Source organism: Terrapene carolina, unplaced genomic scaffold (genome assembly GCF_002925995.2).
Source record: "Terrapene carolina triunguis isolate 2854851 unplaced genomic scaffold, T_m_triunguis-2.0 Scaffold69, whole genome shotgun sequence".
Taxonomy (NCBI): domain Eukaryota; kingdom Metazoa; phylum Chordata; order Testudines; family Emydidae; genus Terrapene; species Terrapene triunguis.
The window spans coordinates 9,616,151-9,636,304 of NW_020664420.1; the positions used below are offsets into that span (position 1 = coordinate 9,616,151).

General features: G+C 42.9%; 1 protein-coding gene across 1 annotated transcript in view; it reads right to left on the bottom strand.

The window, feature by feature from the left end:
• MYO5B (myosin VB) overlaps positions 1-20,154 on the bottom strand; it is a 379,086-nt gene that overhangs the window by 89,603 nt on the left and 269,329 nt on the right. Inside the window, exons 18-19 of the mRNA XM_026649314.2 lie at positions 4,389-4,500; positions 2,483-2,694 (exon numbers count right to left, since the gene is read on the bottom strand). Coding sequence (XP_026505099.1) covers positions 2,483-2,694; positions 4,389-4,500 — 324 coding nt within the window. The remainder of the gene's footprint in view (positions 1-2,482; positions 2,695-4,388; positions 4,501-20,154) is intronic.

Genomic DNA, 20,154 nt, shown 5'->3' on the forward strand with positions numbered 1-20,154 from the left:
CTTCTTATCAATCGGGCCAGGCTTGATCTCAGAAGGTTAATATCCTAGGTAGTCAAGTGGAGCCCATCAGTTGATAAAAGTCTTCTTTCTGTAAATGCCTCCCAATGGTCGATCATCCCAAAGCCTTCCACAGAGCACCAATCCTTGAGCCATCTGTTGGTCTTCATTATCTTGCCACGCCTTCACCATCATTCTCTAGGGACCGGAATTACTCCTCTGAAAATCACTTGAGCTTCCATTTCTTTAAGTGCCTTACCCAGCTGAGCATTCCAATCCATTCCAGTGGGAATCCAGCAGTGTCATTCATCCTGACATGCATCACCATCAGTGGATTCTTCCTCCATCCCATCATAATCCTCTTTAGCCTCACATCCACATCTCATGCCCTTGCTCCTGGCACAGAGCACACACTTCTGTTTTCTGAATCTGGTCTGGTGACATGCCTGTCAATTCTTTGGAGTGTTTAGTCCTCGCTCACATGAGCCTCTCTCTCCCCGGTGCTTGTATGACTCTGTTTTATGTTCTCCGTCACAGCCCCCTCATATCATATTCCCATTCTTCCTTAGGCTTCAGTCCCTGGCTATCTCCATCTCTTCTGCACGGATTGGCGTCGCTTCTTTTCTTCCTCACCTTCTGCCTGTTTCTCCTCCTCATTCCCCAGTGCAGCAAATCTGTTACTCAACTCAATTTTACCACCAATAGCTGGTGTCCTTCTCTGACCTGTCCCCATAGTCACATTCTTCCATGGATTATCCTTCTCTTTTGGCAGTCCACCCTCCAGGTCCTTTTGTTTGGCAGGTGTCCGCAAAACTTGGGTTGTCTATCACTTCCTCTCCTGCATTACACCTTCAAATTCCTGCCTGAATTCCACCATTGTCTCCAGTCGCATCTCTAATCCTTGAATCTTCTCTACCATGAGCTCTACCAGGTGACATTTCAAGTCATGTTTTCACTATATATATATATATACACACACACACATACATACACACACGCACACACACACACACGTTTTCACTACACACACACACACACACACACACACACACACACACACTGGTGCAACACCAATAAACAGTGCATTAACATATGAGAGAGAGCAGACAGGGCTGTTAGAATACAGATATTCAGGCCTGTCTGCAAAGGCCTATACTTTAAGAATTTAGGTGTATTCTTATCACTTAGCTAGGTATAGAGGTACAAAACAAGAATCAAAATCAGTCTGCCAGTTTATAGGCCTTCTCTCACTATGATAGTCTAAGGCCTTGTTCTTCGGCTAAGGCCTTTGGCTAAACAGCAGAGGCAGCCATAAGCTGGGAAGTGTATGGTCACATCCTCACATTCCAAACCAGTCACACTGAAATAAGGCAATCTGGGGCTGTTAGAAAGGTGATCCGATCTATCACCCCCAGAGAAAGGGAAGAGCCTAGAAGATTTAAAGAAAACTTAGTTTGATAGCATCCTGTCTGGCAAGAACTCACTTATCAATAGCTGGGGTGTGAAATCCTCATTTCTTTGTTGTTCTATCACTGCAGTCCCCACTTCCCTATTGTTTGTCTCTATAATCTTTGTCTGGTTCCGTGATTGGTTCTGTCTGATGTATAATTAATTTTGCTGGGTGTAAACCAATTAAGGTGGTGGGATATAATTGGTTAGATAATCATGTTACAATATGTTAGGATTGGTTACTTAAATTTCAGTAAAATGATTGGTTAAGGTATAGTTAAGCAAAACTCGAGTTTTACTATATAGTCTGCAGTCAATCAAGAAGTAAGGGGGTGGGGAATTGGAATCATGTTTTGTTAAGGCGGGGAATGGGAACAGGGACACAGGCAAGTTTCTGTGACACCAGAGCTGGGAAGGGGACACCGAGGAAGGAAATTGGAATCATTGCTTGCTGGAAGTTCATCCCAATAAACATCGAATTGTTTGCACCTTCGGACTTCGGGTATTGTTGCTCTCTGTTCACGTGAGAAGGACCAGGGAAGTAAGAGCGTGAAGGAATAAACCCTCTAACAAGGGCTAAAAGAATTTAGGCGACCTTCCCAAAAATCACAGATAGAGTGGGGGACAGAACCAAGGAATTCTGACTCCCAGGCCCTTATTCTTACAGCTACACCACATTGTCCATGGTCTACATACACATAGAATGGGCTTTATTTTCAGAGGTGCAGGACACCTGCAACTCCCTATAAAGTCAATGGCAACTGCAGGTGCTTAGTGCTTCTGAAGATAAGGCAAGTCATGTACTTGTGATATCAAGATCTGCTCTAGGAATTATTTTGGGGAAGTTCTATGGCTTGTGTTATGCAGGAGGTCAGACTAGATGATCACAATGGTCTCTTCTGACCTTGGAATCTATGAATGTACCCAGGTTTCATAACATAAGGGTATCAGATGACTGAGTAGTTCTAATAAGAGAGCTGGAACTATTCTCCACTCTATAGTTCCCAGCTAGTCATTCTCTAGAGATGACGCTTACCTGCGAGCCAGGTGTCCTCGTGTATACCTCTGGATTGTTATTGCAGCATTTCTCATCCTTCTGTACTTCACCCTCTGCAGCCAGCCCCGCACTGTCTTCTGTATCATGATAGTAGCAGCTCTGAATTTATCTGCCCGCAGTTTCTCCAGATATGCCACCTGGCCTGCACGGAAAAAGATCTTGGTACGTCCAAACTGGAACTTGTCAGGATCCTTTTCAAAAGCATAAGGGAAACTGAGTTAAGAAACATTTTCCTGAGGAGTCTATGCATTTGCTCAGCATTATAAGGATGGCAAGAGTGAATAAAATTTACCAATTCAATTCCCATATCCGTTCAACTGGCTTAAACAAACTTTATCCCACAGCACCAGTTTCAGCATATAAAGCCAAGACTCACTCTTTTAACCCAACAATCCCGATTTTCACATATTTGCACTAACAGCTGACAAGAGTTAAGGACCAAATCCCAGTCCCAATGAAGTCAATGGGAGTTTTGCAATTTACCGGGATTTGTCCTAACTAGGCACTAGCAGGGACCATGAAGGCTTGTCACCTTGCTCTGGAACACAGGTGGTGTTTTCAGATCAAGGGGCATTCGTCATGTCATATCACAACCGCACGAGGTAGGGCATTGGCATTGCTGGACCTTGGTCCTTTCTGTTTCCAGTTTCTGTATTTCCATTCTAGTCAATGAATATGCAAACTGGATGTAAACACTTTCTTGGCATGTTATCCTCTCTGATAGGGTGAAAAACAAAAGCTTGTTCTCCTCCATTGTGACAAAACTTAAGAGATGAGCTAGAACCAAAATTTCTGAGCCAAAGACTCCCAAACTGTGCGTGGGAAATGAGAGGAGTGTCAAAATCTGAACCCAGATCTGTGCCAACACTCTAAAAGTGGCCCCACTCCTTACAAACAGGCTAAGCCAAACCCACAGACTGAGCACATGTTCAAAATCTGGATGCAAAAGCTGCATTTTGCAACTTTAGATCATCTCTTTAGGAAAAAAAAATCAAGGCTGCGATCCTGCAAAGGTGTGCATGTGCTTTAACTTTACCCACTGACGTCAACAGGACATGTCAGTGAATAAAGCTGAGTCTTTGCAGGACCGAGGCCCCAAGAAAACAACGAGCCAACCTGTCAGAGGTCTCAGCAACAAAAAAGGCCTCAGAATAAAAATTTAATCACGGAGAAAAAAAATCATTGGAAAATATCCTTAAATTTAAAAATGAACTCAAATAGTTCCCAAGGAGCCTGAGTAATGACAAACTGAACCTCCCTCAGCTAAAGCTTGTTAATTTTTTTTTAAAAAAGGACAGAACAAATTAATAATTGGAAAAGAAATCTCAGTGCCTAGACTGTTCTCACAGTATGCAACCATTAAGAATTTCCCATGCAGCAGACATATCATGTTTGTTGCATTTTCTCTTCATCATTTATATGAAAAGGTGATTGGTGACTGGCTTTGGGGGTCTCTGTGCAGTGAGAGATAGGCCCTTCGGCCACTCCATCTCTTGACCGGGATTCCTCATGCTGTACGCCGTGTGTGAAGCTGGGACTCTAGGATTTTATTCCAATTGTCAAAAAGAAGGAAAAGGAATGGGTTTTGTGGGGATAGTAACTCACTATCATTTACTGTCCACGAACGAGCTGTGGAATTCAATTGCAGAAAAAAGGCTTTTTCAGCTTGAATGCAATCAACAGATCTCATGCCATGTCTCATTTAGTCTCATTATTCGTTCTGAGATGGTTTGACTTTGGAAGACGCTCCTGAGTGCCAGGGACACATCAGCATTTTCAGCTACAGCAGGCAAATGGGGAGGAAGGGAAGGTGAGCTGAGATATTATCAGTGTCAACAGCTTCTGCGCTTTAATGATTGTTTCCAAAGCTTCAGTCCCAGCTCACCTTAATGAGGTTTTCCAGAAGAGTTTTACAGATCAACTTCTTGTCATTTTTAGAGATCTCCCCCTTTTTCATAAGAACTCGATACCTATTGAAAAAGTCATGGTAGGACCACCTGAAAGCAAAGCACAGATAAAATTAAACAGGGCACTGGGTTTCATTTATTTAGCTAATGTTTAGAATTAGAGCTTAAATAAACCAAACCTCGAATCCAAACCTTTTCACATTTGGAGGAGAGAGAGGGAGAGTGGGGTTTAAAATCAGGTCTGAACCCAACCCCCGCTGGTTCTGGACTGGGTTGGAAGGTGCTTCCCCTCCCTCCTTCCCCCCTTACCAGCTTGTACTGGATCAGGTATATTTAAAATCACAAAGGAGGATGGGTGATCTGGAAAGATTTACATCAGTTGGGACCGAAGTATCACAAGAACAGCTAGCCAGATTTCTGCACCATTCATGTGAACCTCAACCTCGGCCCCGATTTGGTGTTGAATGCAATCGCCAGCCTAACTCTAATTTGGGTCTAAATGTTAAGGCTCCTCTCTAATTTTAAGTGTTCCAGAAAGTTTCCCGCTTGATTATGACCAGGGCCGGCTCTGGCTTTTTTGCCGCCCCAGGCAAAAAAACCTCCGGCCGCACCCCCGGAGCCCCGGGGGGAGGGCAGCGAGCCCGGTCGTGGCCCCGCTCTCCCCGGCGGCTGGAGCGCCGCACCGCCCCCCTCCAGGTGCCGCCCCAAGCACAAGCTTGGTGGGCTGGTGCCTGGAGCCGGCCCTGATTATGACACAGACACACTCAATTTGGTGCCGATGACGCCCAAACAACCACAAGAACCTTTCCTCCTTCTAACCGGAAAGCATTGCCATAGCAGGATTGCAGAACTACAATTTACAGTATCTGCATTAGAGGGATTTATGGAAATACCATTCAGCCAAAAAAGTACCCCACATTGAGAGACAGATGTAAAATAAGACAAATCAGGTTGCACTGAACATCATGACACATGCCGGTCAACCACCTGAGGTAACCACTGTCTGAAAATGCCAAAGGATTGTGTTATATAAAAATTGGGCCTACAACCTCTTCTAATCACACTTGCCACTATCTCACCATTGGACTTCCACATGTTTTTTTTCAAATATTTTTCTGCAAGTAATATTTTATTGCCTGATCCTGCATGTCCTTAGGCTGGGAACTGATTCAGATTGATGGGTGTTTGGCCTGAGTTAGGATGGCCAGGCTGAGCCCTACAGAAATTTGTCATTATTTGTTCACACTGTATGCATTGTGTCTATCATCAATCCAGATTTGCTATAGAACCTCTTCTTTTATCTGCACTCCCATAAGCTCCTTTGCTAAGACCTTGGTTTGGAGTGGAACCACTGCAGAACACTTCAGTTCTATTCCCCTGACCACCAGTCTACTGCATTCCAATGAAATCACTTAAGAGCAAGAACCGTTTTGCCCCTGGATACATGTGGGTATCTTCTATAGCTGTTGACATGCGTTATGTGCATATTTTGAGGAGAAATTAAAAAGCAAACACAGTATATGGCATGGAACACATTGAACATAGTTCCTGCCTGGCTTTTGTTTCCAAACTCTGATGCATATACATTAGAACACTTCTCATGTTGAGAGTTCAGGCCTTTAAGGCATATGCTCGAACTTGGCTGCTCTCCTGGCTGTTATTAGATGTTTGGCTTGGGATAGGTAAAGCAGGTTGTTTGGAAGGCTCTGCACCACAAACAATGAAGTCTCTAAACGTGGCAGAGCTGTAATTCAAGAAATCAGGGCACTATATTATACTGCTAGGAAGAGGCATCTCCTGCCATCTCTATGAGATTTAGAGTCTGCATATTAGATCTGAAATTGAATCACAGTCCACTAAGTTTCAGCCCTCTGCGAACTAAAACAGCTGAGTTATGGACCCATCAAAACCAGGGTTTTTGGTGAAAACACCAGGCATTTCCAGTGCTGCTACAATTATTTTAAACATATGCAAATGAACGTCCAGGGAAAGAAGTGAATGAACTCCAAAATGCCAGACTTCTGCCTAAACTTGAGCAATCATGCTATGGGCCTGATTCTCATTTACACTACGACCACTTTCTACTGCTCTGGCACCACAAAGGAGTCTTAAAATGGGAATACATTAAATGAGAATTGAGCGTTTAGAAGTCTGTCCATGGTGCAACCAGAAGTTGATCTATGCTTTTGTATATACATGCAAAATCCAAGCAATTCTTTTTGCTTTTTCCACCCCACCAAAATGAAACATTCCAGGGCTCAATTTTGAACAAAAAAATGCCAGTAGCACAACGCTCCTGAGTGACCCTCCCACCCGATAAAAAAACTGCATATACGCAACAGAAAAAAATATCCCCCCCCTAGTGAAATACATTTCGGTATCAAGCTGCCATGGGTGTTTGTAAACCAAAGTAAAAAATAAAATGGAAAATGCCTTTAAAGAAAAAAGTGTTCCTCAATATTTTCTATAATTCTCTGCAATAAAATCCATCTATAATAGTGAAAATGTCTACTGCCCACCATAGTTAAGCACTGAACTTTCCATTCTAGCCCGCCTTTATTGTTAGCCTATTTCTCAAAGAAATTTTGGGATGGAAATTGTCAATGCTCTGTCTCAGGTGACTTGTTATGGAAAGTTTGCACAAAACAGGCTTAAAGTTTTGAGTTTATGTTAGTGATCTTCACCCTACTTCCACCCACTTGGGTGTACACATTTACCCACATTTACCCAGATGTTCAGATCAGGATGTTGCAATTGCATATCTAAAAATTGCTTTCCCTGTCCCAGCTGAAATACCTTAACAACCGCAGGGGATTTAACTGAGGAAGGCAACCTTAAGGCTGAGTTAATGCCAAGCTCTTATATAATGGTTTGCATTCGTAGATTCCAACGTGCTTTGCAAAGGAGCTCAGTATCATAGTTCTGCTAGATCCATGGAGCTTGTATCTCTGCACGTTGAATATTAATATAAACATCTATATTGCAGTAGAGTCAAGAAGTCCTATACGAAGATCATGGCCCTAATGGGCTGGGTATTGTATAAACACATACAAAGATGCATGTCCTCCCTCCCGAAGGATTTACAGTCTAAGGCTGCAACCTGAACACACTTATACACATACTTAAAAGCACATGAGTAGTCCTATCGAACTCATGTGTTCACAGGCCGAGGGCCTAAGATGACAAGTGACTTACAAATCGTAGGGATACAGTTAAATACATTCTGCTTCAATATACAAACATATATTTCTTTTTTATTGATATAAAGCAAGCGATAACTATCTCCATCTTCCCCTCAACTTGCCGGTATTCAGTGCTTTTTCCTTATCAGAATTGCAGCAGGTGGTCTTGGGGAGGGAGTTGAAGGAGAAAGGGTCAGTCTGAAGTAGGAGAGGGTGTTTTCTGCAAAAGGGGCAGGATGTCAGAAGGGATGGAGACATTAACGTGAGGCACTGACAGATGGGGTGCACAAGGCTGGTTTCATTGGTGGGCAATGCTCCATTGTCAAGCCTTTTACACACTCGGTTAAGGACAGCTGCAATAAGATACAGCAGTTTCACAGTTGCTTTTACAAGACTTTCAGAGGGAGGAGCAGTTAAAGAAGTTAGCTTAAATTTAAGACCTCTTGTTAAACCACCTGCGGCATGTCTACACTGCATCTGGAGAGAAGCCTCCCAGCCCGGGTCTACAGACTTGATGCTAGTGTGACTTGCTCTAGTGCAGGGGTTCTCAAACTTTATTGCACCGCGACCCCCTTCTGACAACAAAAATTACTACATGGCCCCAGCAGGGGGACCTAAGCCTGAGCCCTGCTGCCCTAGGTGGGTGGGCCAAAGCCGAAGCCTGAGTCCCATCGCCCCGGGCAAGGGGGCCAAAGCCAAAGCCCAAGGGCTTCAGCCCCAGGCAGGAGGCCTGTAACCTGAGCCTGGCCACCCAGGGCTGAAGCCCTCAAAGCCTTCAGCCTGGGCAGTGGGTCCCAGCAAGTCTAACGCCAGCCCTGGCGACCCCATTAAAACAGGGTCCCGACCTACTTTGGGGTCCCGACCCACAGTTTGAGAGCCGCTGCTCTAGTGCTCTAAAAACAGCTGTGTAGATGTTGAGGCTTGCGCTGGAGTTCAGGCTCTGAAGCCCTGGAGGGGAGCCCAAGCTGGATTTCAAAGCACCGTCTACACAGCTATTTTTAGAGCACTCGTGCAAACCCTTGTCTATACTAGTGTCTTGTCTTCACCAGGATTTTACCTCAAGTTAATTACCATGTCAGCTAACTCAAAGTAACAACACACCTTTTTTCCTAGAGAAGACAAGGACAGTGAATGTCATCAAACAAACTCAGTTTGAAGTCCTTAGCTTCCACTATGGTTATGTAACGGCAACAATTCTGATTGGAACTACTGGTGAAAGTGTGTTTTTCCTTCCTGCTGGTACAGTTGAAAAAATAAATAGACAAACTGATTTTTCTCAAGCTTTCCTAAGAAATTCATCTCTGGGCTGAGACCAAGCATGAGCAACCTCAGACCCAACAGATTTATGTTGTTTGTTTTTTAGAAAGTTAGCAGCAGCTAGAAAAGAGGATATGGGGGGTGGGAAGAGATGGCGAGAATGGGTGTTAAGGACATCTGAGGATAAATGTATTAATGATTTTGAGGCTGGCTGACAAACATGAGTTAAGACAACTCCCAAATGGACAGAATGTCTGTCAGCTAAACAAACAGGGAAGTGAGAATCACTGATCCTGTTAAAATAACATAGTGCAGACCAACCCCAACTACCTCTGATTCAAAAAACTTAAGCACTCCAATAAAAGGGTGGCAGAACTTACAAGGGTCCCAATCCTGCAACTTGTGGGTGGGCAAACTGCTGGGCGTGCCTGAAGCCCCTTCTCAATGCTCAGCACAACAGTCTGCCCACGCCCTACAAGCTGGAAGACTGTGGCCTAACTCAAGATTTCTTTGATCTTCCTCCTTTCCCAGTTAAGTATCTAGCACCCTAGGAATTAAAGAATAGCTAAGTTAAGGCACCTGGGGCAAAATCCTGAACCCAGTGAAGTCATTGGAGCCCAGTTCCTCAAAGGCATTTAGGTTCCTAACTTCCACTGATTTCAGTGGGAATTAGGTGCCTAAGTACCTCTGAAGATCTTGGCCTGGGAGTTTTACCTCCAGTCAACAACTGCCAAGAAATTCTCCACTTGGGCATTATACTGTGATTACATTATCGGCAATATGACTTGGGTGGAACTGTGTTCATCCCTGCAGTCTGGGAGTTGAATAATGGAAAATCCCCACGTCTTATAATTTACCACAATATTTTATTTCTCTGCAGCCTGAAATTGGTATTAAAAATATCTGTCTAGCACATTAGAAAAGAAAAAAGACAATGCATGTGGCTGTTTTTGTTTGTTTGCATCTCGGATGGGTTATTTGTTATAAACTGAACTGTAGAAGTAACTATAATAGGACGTGTGCTATTCTGAAAAAACCCTCTGAACAACTGTTGTGTTATTGCAATGTACAAACAGTTGACTAGGTATAGGCTGAACGTTTTCTTCTCCTAAGGGTTCTTGGCATGGGGAGAGATTGTATATGTGCACCGCCCACAGCAACTTGATACACCATAACTACCCCACAGAAACAAGGATAAGCTGCAAACTGCACTATGGAGACCTTGACATTACAGACCATAATGGTTTCTGCCATCTGCTAAGCACACAGTTTTGTTTAAGTGGAGGACCTAGAGTAAGTGACAAATGGAGACACCCCAGTGCCATATGATATAATCCATTTAAGAGATCCACATTGCTTAACACTATACAGGGCCGGCTCCAGGCACCAGCCGACCAAGCACGTGCTTGGGGCGGCACCTGGGGGCAGGGCGGTGCTTGATTTTTTATTTTTTATTTTTGGATTCATCGGCGTGGTGCTCGGAGGGGGGGCGGGGCTTCGGGCGGCGCAGTGCTCGGAGGGGGGGTGGGGCTTCGGGCGGCGCGGTGCTCGGAGGGGGGAGGGGCTTCGGGCGGAGCGGTGCTCAGAGGGGGGGCGGGGGCTTTGGGCGGCGCGGTGCTCGGAGGGGGCGGGGCTTCGGGCAGCGTGGTGCTTGGAGGGGGGTGGGGCTTCGGGTGGCGTGGTGCTAGGGGGGCGGGGATTTCGGCGGTGCTCGCGGGGGGAGGTACGACAGGGCGGCTCTCTTCTTTTTTGCCTGGGGCGGCAAAAAAGTTAGAGCCGGCCCTGCACTATAGAACACAAAAAAGACCAAACAGTAAACTTTGTTCAGGAACTAGGACTCTTTGGGACATGCGGGATGCATATTTGAGATAATTTTTGCCCTGGGTTACTTTAGAAACAGCAGGTGAGGATACAGCTCCTCTTGTTTCGTGTTACCATGCCATAGCAGAACAGATTTGCCTTTCGATTAATTATTAAACCTTCAGATTAGTGCTGCCTGAAATTATCCATGGATCTAATGCCCAGAACTATTCCCTAGAATATGAGAGTGAAAATGTTCACCCTAACAAAGCAAGCAAAAAAAGAAAGAATGTTTAAAAAGTCCCATAGAAAAGAACAGCAAACAAATAAGGTACTATCTGTAGCCAAATTAATTTACAGATCATGTTTCTCTAAAGACATTTCCAGGCAGATAAAGGCACATTATGAAAAATTATTTTGTACATAGGGATGCCCTTGAAACATTTCAATTATGAATGTTTAATGTCTGTAAGGTTTAGCAGCTGTGATATTACACAAAACTGGTACAAAATTGCAGTATGTAATAGACAGCTCAGATGAACAAAAAAGCGGAAGTGAAATGTCAGGAATATTTAAGTGATAACCAAAACAGCTTCTGGCTAGATGAGGTAATATATATATGGCTGAACTGATCTCAGAAATTCTAAAGGACCAGTTTATGTGTGTCAGAAGTCAGATTCCAAATTTTTGTTTTATATGATATACACATACACACAGAGACATCCTTCCTTAAAGGTACAGATTATATATACCGGTAATTATTGTAAAGGAAGGATGGCTCTATGCATTTCATAAGCCACAAAAGGTGAACATTTAAAATAACCAGTTAGCATTGGCAACACTAATCGCTATTCTTGAGAGGATTTTACTATTTTCCCTGAAGGTAATAAGTCCGAGAGGATGAATTTGAAAACATCTCAATGTTTGCAGACACCGGCCATAGCTCATGGATGCATCACAGTCTGTCCTAGATGAGGAATTCAATTGCTCAAGTGAATCCTGCTATTCAGTCAGCGCTGACAGAATTGTGTTAATCCCCAATTTCTGAGTTTAGTCTAAAATGCCAGACTCAAATCAAATTGGACAATCACTTGTTTTGGTCCACGGTTGTTCAAAATTAATTCACTTGTTCTTGCGTTACATTTCATAGAAAAATTTCAGCGTAATTTTCCCCAGATTAGATAGGAGTTAAACTAATTGAAATCCTTGCCATCAAAACCCATACATCTCTGACTTTGTTTATTGAAGGAGAAACCTCAAGACAAATTCCTGGCGATTAAGGAGAAAAAATCAAATCCTCTTTGACATGTCTGTCACTGGCAATGTAGGGCTTCCACCTAGGTTGGAATGGCTGAGTTGAGGCATGCTATTTAGTAGATCTTTAAAAGTTGAAAACGAAATTCTTCCAAGAAATTGAACTTGAAGACCAGAAGTAGGGAGACAAATGAAGGCAGAGGAGAGCTTTCATGCCGTATTTTTGTTGTTGCTGTAAAGCTATCTAGGCATGTTAATACAAACAAAAGTGTCCGGTCCAGACTAGGAGGCGACATTAAGGATATACGTACACTGCAATTAAAAACTTGTAGCAGGCCCCATGGCAGCTGACTCAGGCTCAGGTGCGGGTTAAGTGACTGTTTAATTGCAGTGTAGATGTTCAGGCTTGGGCTGAATGGGCTGCTTAATTGTGGTGTAGGCATTTGGACTCAGACTGCAGCCCAAGTTCTGGGACCCTCCCACTTCACAAGCTCCTGGAGCCCAGACTCCAGCCCAAGCCTGAACATCTACACTGCAATTAAACAGTCACTTAACCCGCACCTGAGCCTGAGTCAGCTGCCATGGGGCCTGCTACAAGTTTTTAATTGCAGTGTAGATGTTCAGGCTTGGGCTGGAGTCTGGGCTCCAGGAGCTTGTGAAGTGGGAGGGTCCCAGAACTTGGGCTGCAGTCTGAGTCCAAATGCCTACACCACAATTAAGCAGCCCATTCAGCCCAAGCCCACAAGCCTGAGTCAGCTGGCATGGGCCAGCCACACATGTCTAATGTAGACATACCCTATAACAACAAAAAAAAAGAGGAGATGGGGTTTAGAGTTTGTGGTGAAGGACAAGTCAGGAGTGGGTGTTCAGATTTGATGGTGCCAAAAATAAAATAATTCTTGCAAGATTTTGGTCCAAAGTAGCAGAAATACCACAAGATTTCTCTCATATCCTCAGCCAGAAAACTGGGCAATTCCAGTTTTGGAACTGAACTGGGACAGGTTTGGAGAGTCAAATACAAACGCCCCATTACCAAAATTTGCAGCAGGCTGGATATGAGAGCTTCAGCTCATCTCTGAACAAAGGAAATTCTACCTGGTAAAGAATAAGGAACAAACATTGGAAGTTAATTGTTGCTAATATGTGGCATTTATAGTGCTTGATATGTTCCAAGCACTTTCTAAATAATAAATAGTAAGTATTTAATCCTCAAAACACCCTCTGCATGGCAGGCAAGTATCATGAGCAATGTTGCACAGGGAAAGAATATTCTAGTGGTTCGAACACTGGCCTGTGACTCAGGAGACCCAGGTCCAATTCCCTGCTCTGACACAGACTCTCCATATGACGCTGGGCAAGTCAGTTGGTCCATCTGTGCCAGGGCCAGCTCCAGGCACCAGCGAAGGAAGCAGGTGCTTGGGGCGGCCAATACAAAGCGGTGGCCCTCCGTCTGCTATTGGGGCGGCACGTCCGGGTCTTCGGCAGGAATTCGGCAGTGGGTCCCTCAGTCCCTCTCTTCCTCTTTGAGCTGCTGCCGAAGAGGAAGAGAGGGAGTGGAGGACCCGCTGCCGAACTGCCGCCAAAGAATGGAGCGGCATGACTGAGCTGCCGCCAAAGTGCCGCTGATTGGCTTTTTTTTTTCCTTCGCCACTTGGGGCGGCAGAAAACCTGGAGCCAGCCCTGGTCTGTGCTGCAGTTTTGTATGTATCTCACAGGGGTGTTGTAAAGACTGTGAGGCACTCAGATACTATGAAAAAGGATAAAGTACCTTCAATAGATTGTACAGCATGGAAACTGAACCAGATGGTTCTGAGATGTGCTCCAGAGTCAGAGCTGTTTTCTAGATCCATGCTTAAATCACTAGACCACGCCTTGCATTCACAAATTGACCATGTACAGAATTCTTACAGATATACTACAACTGAGCATTCTGAATCGGCCGGGCCCATGACTTCATTCAAGCCACCGGTATTAGCCATGTATTCAGTTGTACTCTTAATAACTGGGTGTCATTAATACTTAAACGCTGAGAGGATAAGAGAACAACTATGACAGATAAAGTCTTGTCTTATAAAGTTCTCAAGTTCAAAGATTCCTAAAAGAGTATTTTGTTAGTGTTGATGGAGCAACACATTGCTTCAATTCTTATTTTCTCTAGATTAATCTTCATTGTAACCAGCTTCTAAAAAGAAGATAAATGGTTTTATAGTAGAGAGACATGTTCCATACTTTAAACATAAAAGCTGATGATGGATACACTCTTCATTTCTCTAGGACAGCGCATTCATCACAGTGGTTTATGTACATAATAATGAACATATTTCTTAACTACTGCGTAGCATTTCAAATTGGATGATACATTTTCATTTTACATCAAATACTTGCAGAACACAGTGTTTCATGAAAATGATAAATATGGCAAAGCATATCCTATATCAAAGATGGGGGAACTGCCAAGCTCTTTCTTGTAGTGGAGTTTATTATTTTCTTTATATGGTCTGCAGAACACTGAAAAACTGTATTCAACTTTTTAAGAACTGGGTGAAAAGTCACCGTACAAATAAAACCCATTCAGAGTAGTGACTATGGGAGTGCCACAGTGACAAAAGCAAAAAATTTAATGTCAAAATATTGGCTATTTCTTTCCAAGACATTTCACTCCCAGAAATACCCCTGTAATGAAATGTTGCCTTGTATAACAAAAATGTATACACTTGGACTGAGGTTGAGATGGTAATAGGAGACAGACTTGTTGAAAGTGTGTGGGTAAGGATAAAAAACAAGTCATAGTAGGGGTCTACTACAGACCACCTAACCAGGAAGAAGAGAAGGAGGTGGATTTTTTAAACAACTAACAAAATCATCCAAAGCACAGGACTTCGTGGTGATGGAAAACAGGTCACAGATTATCCAACAAGTTCTTGGAATGTATTGGAGACAATTTTTTAGTTCAGAAGGTGGAGAAAACTACTAGGGGAGACGCTGTTCTCGATTTGATTTTGACAAATAGTGAGGAACTGGTTGAGAATTTGAAAGTGGAAGGCAGCTTAGGTGAAAGTAATCATGAAATGGTAGAGTTTGTGATCCTAAGGAATGGGAGGAGGGAAAACAGCACAATAAAGACAATGGATTTGAAGAAGTCAGAGTTAGCAAACTCAGGGAGTTGGTAGATAAGATCCTATGGGAAGCAATTCTAAGGGGAAAAACAGTTCAAGAGAGTTAGCAGTTTTTCAAAGAGACATTATTAACAGCACAAAAACAAACTATCCCACTGCATAGGAAAGATAGGAAATATGGCAAGAGACCACCCTGGCTTAACCAGCAGATCTTCAATGATCTGAAACTCAAAAAAGAGTCCTACATAAAGTAGAAACTAGGTTAAATGACAAAGGGTGACTATAAACAAGTAACACAAGTATATAGGGACAAAATTAGAAAGCACAAAACGAGATTAAATTAGGTAGAGACATAAAGGGCAACAAGAAAACATTCTACAAATAGAAGCAAGAAGACAACCAAAGACAGGGTATGCCCGTTACTCAATGAGGCGGGAAAAATAACAACACAAAATGTGGAAATGGCAGAAGTCCTAAATGACTTTTTTTGTTTCAGTTTTCACCAAAAAGGTTAGTAGCAATTGGACATCTAACATAGTGAATGCTAATGAAAACGAGGTAGGATCAGAGACTAAAATAGGGAAAGAACAAGTTAAAAATTCCTTGGACAAATTAGATGTCTTCAAGTCATCAGAGCCTGACGAAATACAGCCTAGAATACTCAATGAACTGACTGAGGAAATATCTTAGCCACTAGTGATTATCTTCCAAAAGTCATGGAAGATGGGAGAGATTCCAGAGGACTGGAAAAGGCCAAATATAGTGCCAATCTATAAAAAGGGAAATAAGGATAACCCAGGTAATTACAGATCCGTCTGCTTAACTTGAGTACCAGGAAAGATAATGGAGCAAATAATTAAGCAATCAATTTGTGAACACCAAGAAAATAATAAGGTGATAAGTAACTGCCAGCATATATTTGTCAAGAACAAATCATGTCAAACCAACATAATAGCCGTCTTTGACAGGGTAACAAGCCTTGTGGATGGGGGGGAAGTGGTAGACATGGTATATCTTGACTTTAGTGAGGCTTCTGATAATGTCTCGCATGACCTTCTCGTAAACAAATTAGGGAAATATAATCTAGATGGAGGTACTATAAGGTGGGTGCATAACTGGTTGGAAAACCCTTCCCAGAGAGTAGTTATCAGTGGTTCACAATCAAACTTGAAAGGCATAACGAGTGGGGTCCCGCAGGGATTAGTTCTGGGTCCTGTTCTGTTCAATATGTTCATCAATGATTTAGATAATGGCATATAGAGAGGACACTTATAAAGTTTGTGGATGATACCAAGCTGGGGGCAGAGGGGTTTGAGAGTGCTTTGGAGGATAGGATTAAAATTCAAAATGATCTGGAAAACTGGAGAAATGGTCTGAAGTAAATAGGATGAAATTCAACAAGGACAAATGCAAAGTACTCCACTTAGGAAGGAACAATCAGTTGCACACATACAAAATGGGAAATTGCCTAGAAAGGCATACTGCAGAAAAGGATCTGGGGGTCATAGTGTATCACAAGCTAAATATGAGTCAATCGTGTAACACTGTTGCAAAAAAGCGAACATCATTCTGGGATGTATTAGCAGGAGTGTGTTTTAAGCAAGACACAAGAAGTAATTCTTCCGCTCTACTCCGTACTGATTAGACTTCAACTGGAGTATTGTGTCCAGTTCTGGTCGCCACATTTCAGAAAGATGTGAATAAATTGGAGAAAGTCCAGAGAAGAGCAACAAAAATGATTAAAAGGCTAGAAAACATGACCTCTGAGGAAAGACTGAAAAAATCAGGTTTGTTTAGTCTGGAGAAGAGAAGACTGAGAGGGGACATGGTAACAGTTTTCAAGTACATAAAAGGTTGTTACAAGGAGGAGGGAGAAAAAAATATTCCCATTAGCCTCTGAGGATAGGACAAGAAGCAATGGGTTTAAATTGCAGCAGGGGAGGTTTAGGTTGGACATTAGGAAAAATTTCCTGTCAGGGTAGTTAAGCCCTGGAATAAATTGCCTAGGGAGGTGGTGGAATCTCCATCATTGGAGATTTTTAAGAGCAGGTTAGACAAACACCTGTCAGGGATGGTCTAGATAATACTCAGTCTTGCCTTGAGTGCAGGGGACTAGACTAGATGACCTCTCAAGATCTTTCCAGTCCTATGATTCTATGACTCTAAAGTGTTCAGTTATACATGGAAATGTGAACATTAGCATTTTTTCCTATTATTTTGAGAAAAATTCTAAAAGACATTTTTGCAAATCCTAAATGAAATGCAAACATCTTGCAGTTCAAGGATTTAAAATTTTGCACGGCTATTTCGAATGGAGTTTAGTCATGTAGGATTGGAACTAAAGGGTTGCAAGATCAAGCTTCTAGCAATGACCTCTTCCCTATCATTTATTTAGCAGAAAATGTCTTCAATTTGAAATCATGCACTCTAGATATTACACTTATAAAACTCACTGTGATTTTATGCTGTGCTTAAAGTCATGAAAGTGACCATGTGAAGCTGAAACCAAAAGGAAGAATAAAAAATTATTACATTTCCAGTGGTATCAGATTTAGATTTTATGTAACATTTGCCTAATTAATTCATAATAATTCAGTCAGTTCAAATGTACAGATTACTCACTACCTGGGGATTTTCATTAGGATATAGAATCTATTGGTCTTGCTTGTCAGTTAATGTGAATATCTATAATCAAGGATGATAAAAAAAAAACTTGCACAACTTGAAACTACTATCCTGTATATAGCAAAGAGATACTACTGTACATATTCACCTTCCAGAAATGTTAAGACAGCAGCAAGGAAAAACATTCTCATATTGTCCGTTAAGGGTATGTCTACACAGCATTTTGGAGCAAGTAGGAGTGAGCCTGCCAGAGCCCAGGTCGACAGAACACCTGTATAGACAGTGCTTTCAAGTTGCAACTTGGGCTGAAACTCAGGCTCAGAACCTAAGGAGGGGGCTCACTCCAAATTGCAGTGTAGACGTATCATAAGTGTCCTGAACCCTAAAGTGAAGAGGATTGAAAACTGAAGAGCTGCTCGGTCTTGCACCTCTTTAGAGTAGACCAATAACGTCAGACAAGAGGAAGATTTGGATGCTCCATGTATTAAAAAATTATCCACCTCGACTGTGTGGGAAAGAAGTGCTCATAACCAAAATTGCAACTGTCCAGCCATATGGTTGTGATGCTGGCAGACCAGGTGCCAGCTCAGTGGAATGCTGACAAATACACCTACCTCGATATAAAGCTGTCCTCGGGAGCAAAAAAATCTTACCGTGTTATAGGTGAAACCGCGTTATATCAAACTTGCTTTGATCCGCTGGCGTGCGCACCACCCCCCCCCCGGAGCACCGCTTTACCGCGTTATATCCGAATTCATGTTATATCGGGTCGCGTTATATCGGGGTAGAGGTGTACATAGCCGGAACCAGTCTGGCTCACCTGTGTATTAGCATTGTTAAAATAGGCATTAGCATTATAAGAATGTGTTTAGACTTTATTGAATGCTTGTGAGTTGCTGCATATATTAATCTCAGTTATAGTGTCTGTATCCCATACTGTAGGGTAGTATGTCAGTGTTTACATTGTAAGCCTCTATAACTGTGTAAATCAGCAGACAGGAGGGAGACATTAACTCGTGTGAAATGCTGGTCTCCAACAAAAGGCGTTATGTCCTGTTCGACAAGGAAGGCCCATCGACACCAGAGGGACTAGAGTGGAACGTTAAAGAGGACAAAAGACTTTGTTGTTTACTCCCCCACCCCATTAAGATGAGTCTTGTAAGTGAATTCCTCCCTGAGTTTAAGCTGAGTTTGCAGCTTAAAGCAGAAGGGGGTGGGGGAGAAAGGGAATAAAAACCCCTAACAAGGAGGAACTGTATACCATTGCTTCTTGGACTCTGTGGGGCAAGGTTTCTAGGCATAAGCAAAGGATCCCCAGCTGCTTAGCTAGAGTTAGCCCTAAAGGACATACAAAGCTTGCTTATTACAGAAGCTTCTATTACCTTTTGATACTTGAGAGTAACTCATTTGCACATATATGTTTACTTGCTTTAACCTTGTAAATAACTCTCGTTTCTTTTCCCTATATAATAAATCTTTAGATAGTTCATTACAGGATTGGCTAAAAGCATTGTCTTTGGTGTAAGAGCTAAAGTGCAACTGACCTGGGGTAAATAGCTGGTCCTTTGGGACTGGGAGTAACCTGAATATTGCTGTGATTTTTGGTGTAAAGGAGCATCTGTCACAAAGGTAAGCTTACCTGGGTGGCAAGACAGACGGAGTACCCAAGGGACTGCCTGTGACTCCTTGGTAAGGCTGGCACAGTGCTTGAAGAGTTTAAACTTAACATTTGGTTGGTGAAATCTACGTACAGAACTCACCACTAATCTGAGGGCTTGTGCATCGCTTCCTTACAGTCTGCCCTGAGTTTGGTACTCATGCTCTTGAGTCACTGCAGGACCGTTTGATAGGAGGCTAAAGCTTTCTTTGCCTTGTGAGTTTTTCAGTGTAAGAGCTGCTGTGTGTGTACAGTGCCTCTCACAAGGGACCCCTGATCTCTGTCTGGGCCTTTAGGAACTACTGAAGTTCAGATACAAATAAATATTTTTTATATCTTTTTCAAATAGATAAACGCATCTAAATACTCTTATAGACTAGACTGCATGGGCCTAATGCTGGACACCTAGTGCAAAAATGAAGAAATCAGGCCTTATACAAGGGATTTCTGTGGGGAGGGGAGGGGGGGAAATCAATTCTCTCCTTCAATCACTGGGAACAGAGAACCACTGAAGCTGCTCTGAAGCCACTAAGAGAACCCATGTGCAACCATAAATTCAGAGATCCACCTGCTCCGGGTGAGTATTTATGCCAGCTGATCAGGGTAGTCACAGAACTAAGATCCCTCTGCTGTGCTGCAGAACACTACCACGTGGCTTGCTGGCGGCATGTACTCCCCTTGGTGTCCCCGTTCATAAAGAAACCCTGGCTGTTCCACTACGTCTTAGGGCCTTCCACACATAGGAGGGCAGAAGCAGGATTTGGCCCTACTGACGCCTTCATAAACATGATTTTAAAGGTGCTTGGCTCATTTTGAGTTATTTCTCCCACTGTTTAATCTTAGAGATCACAGA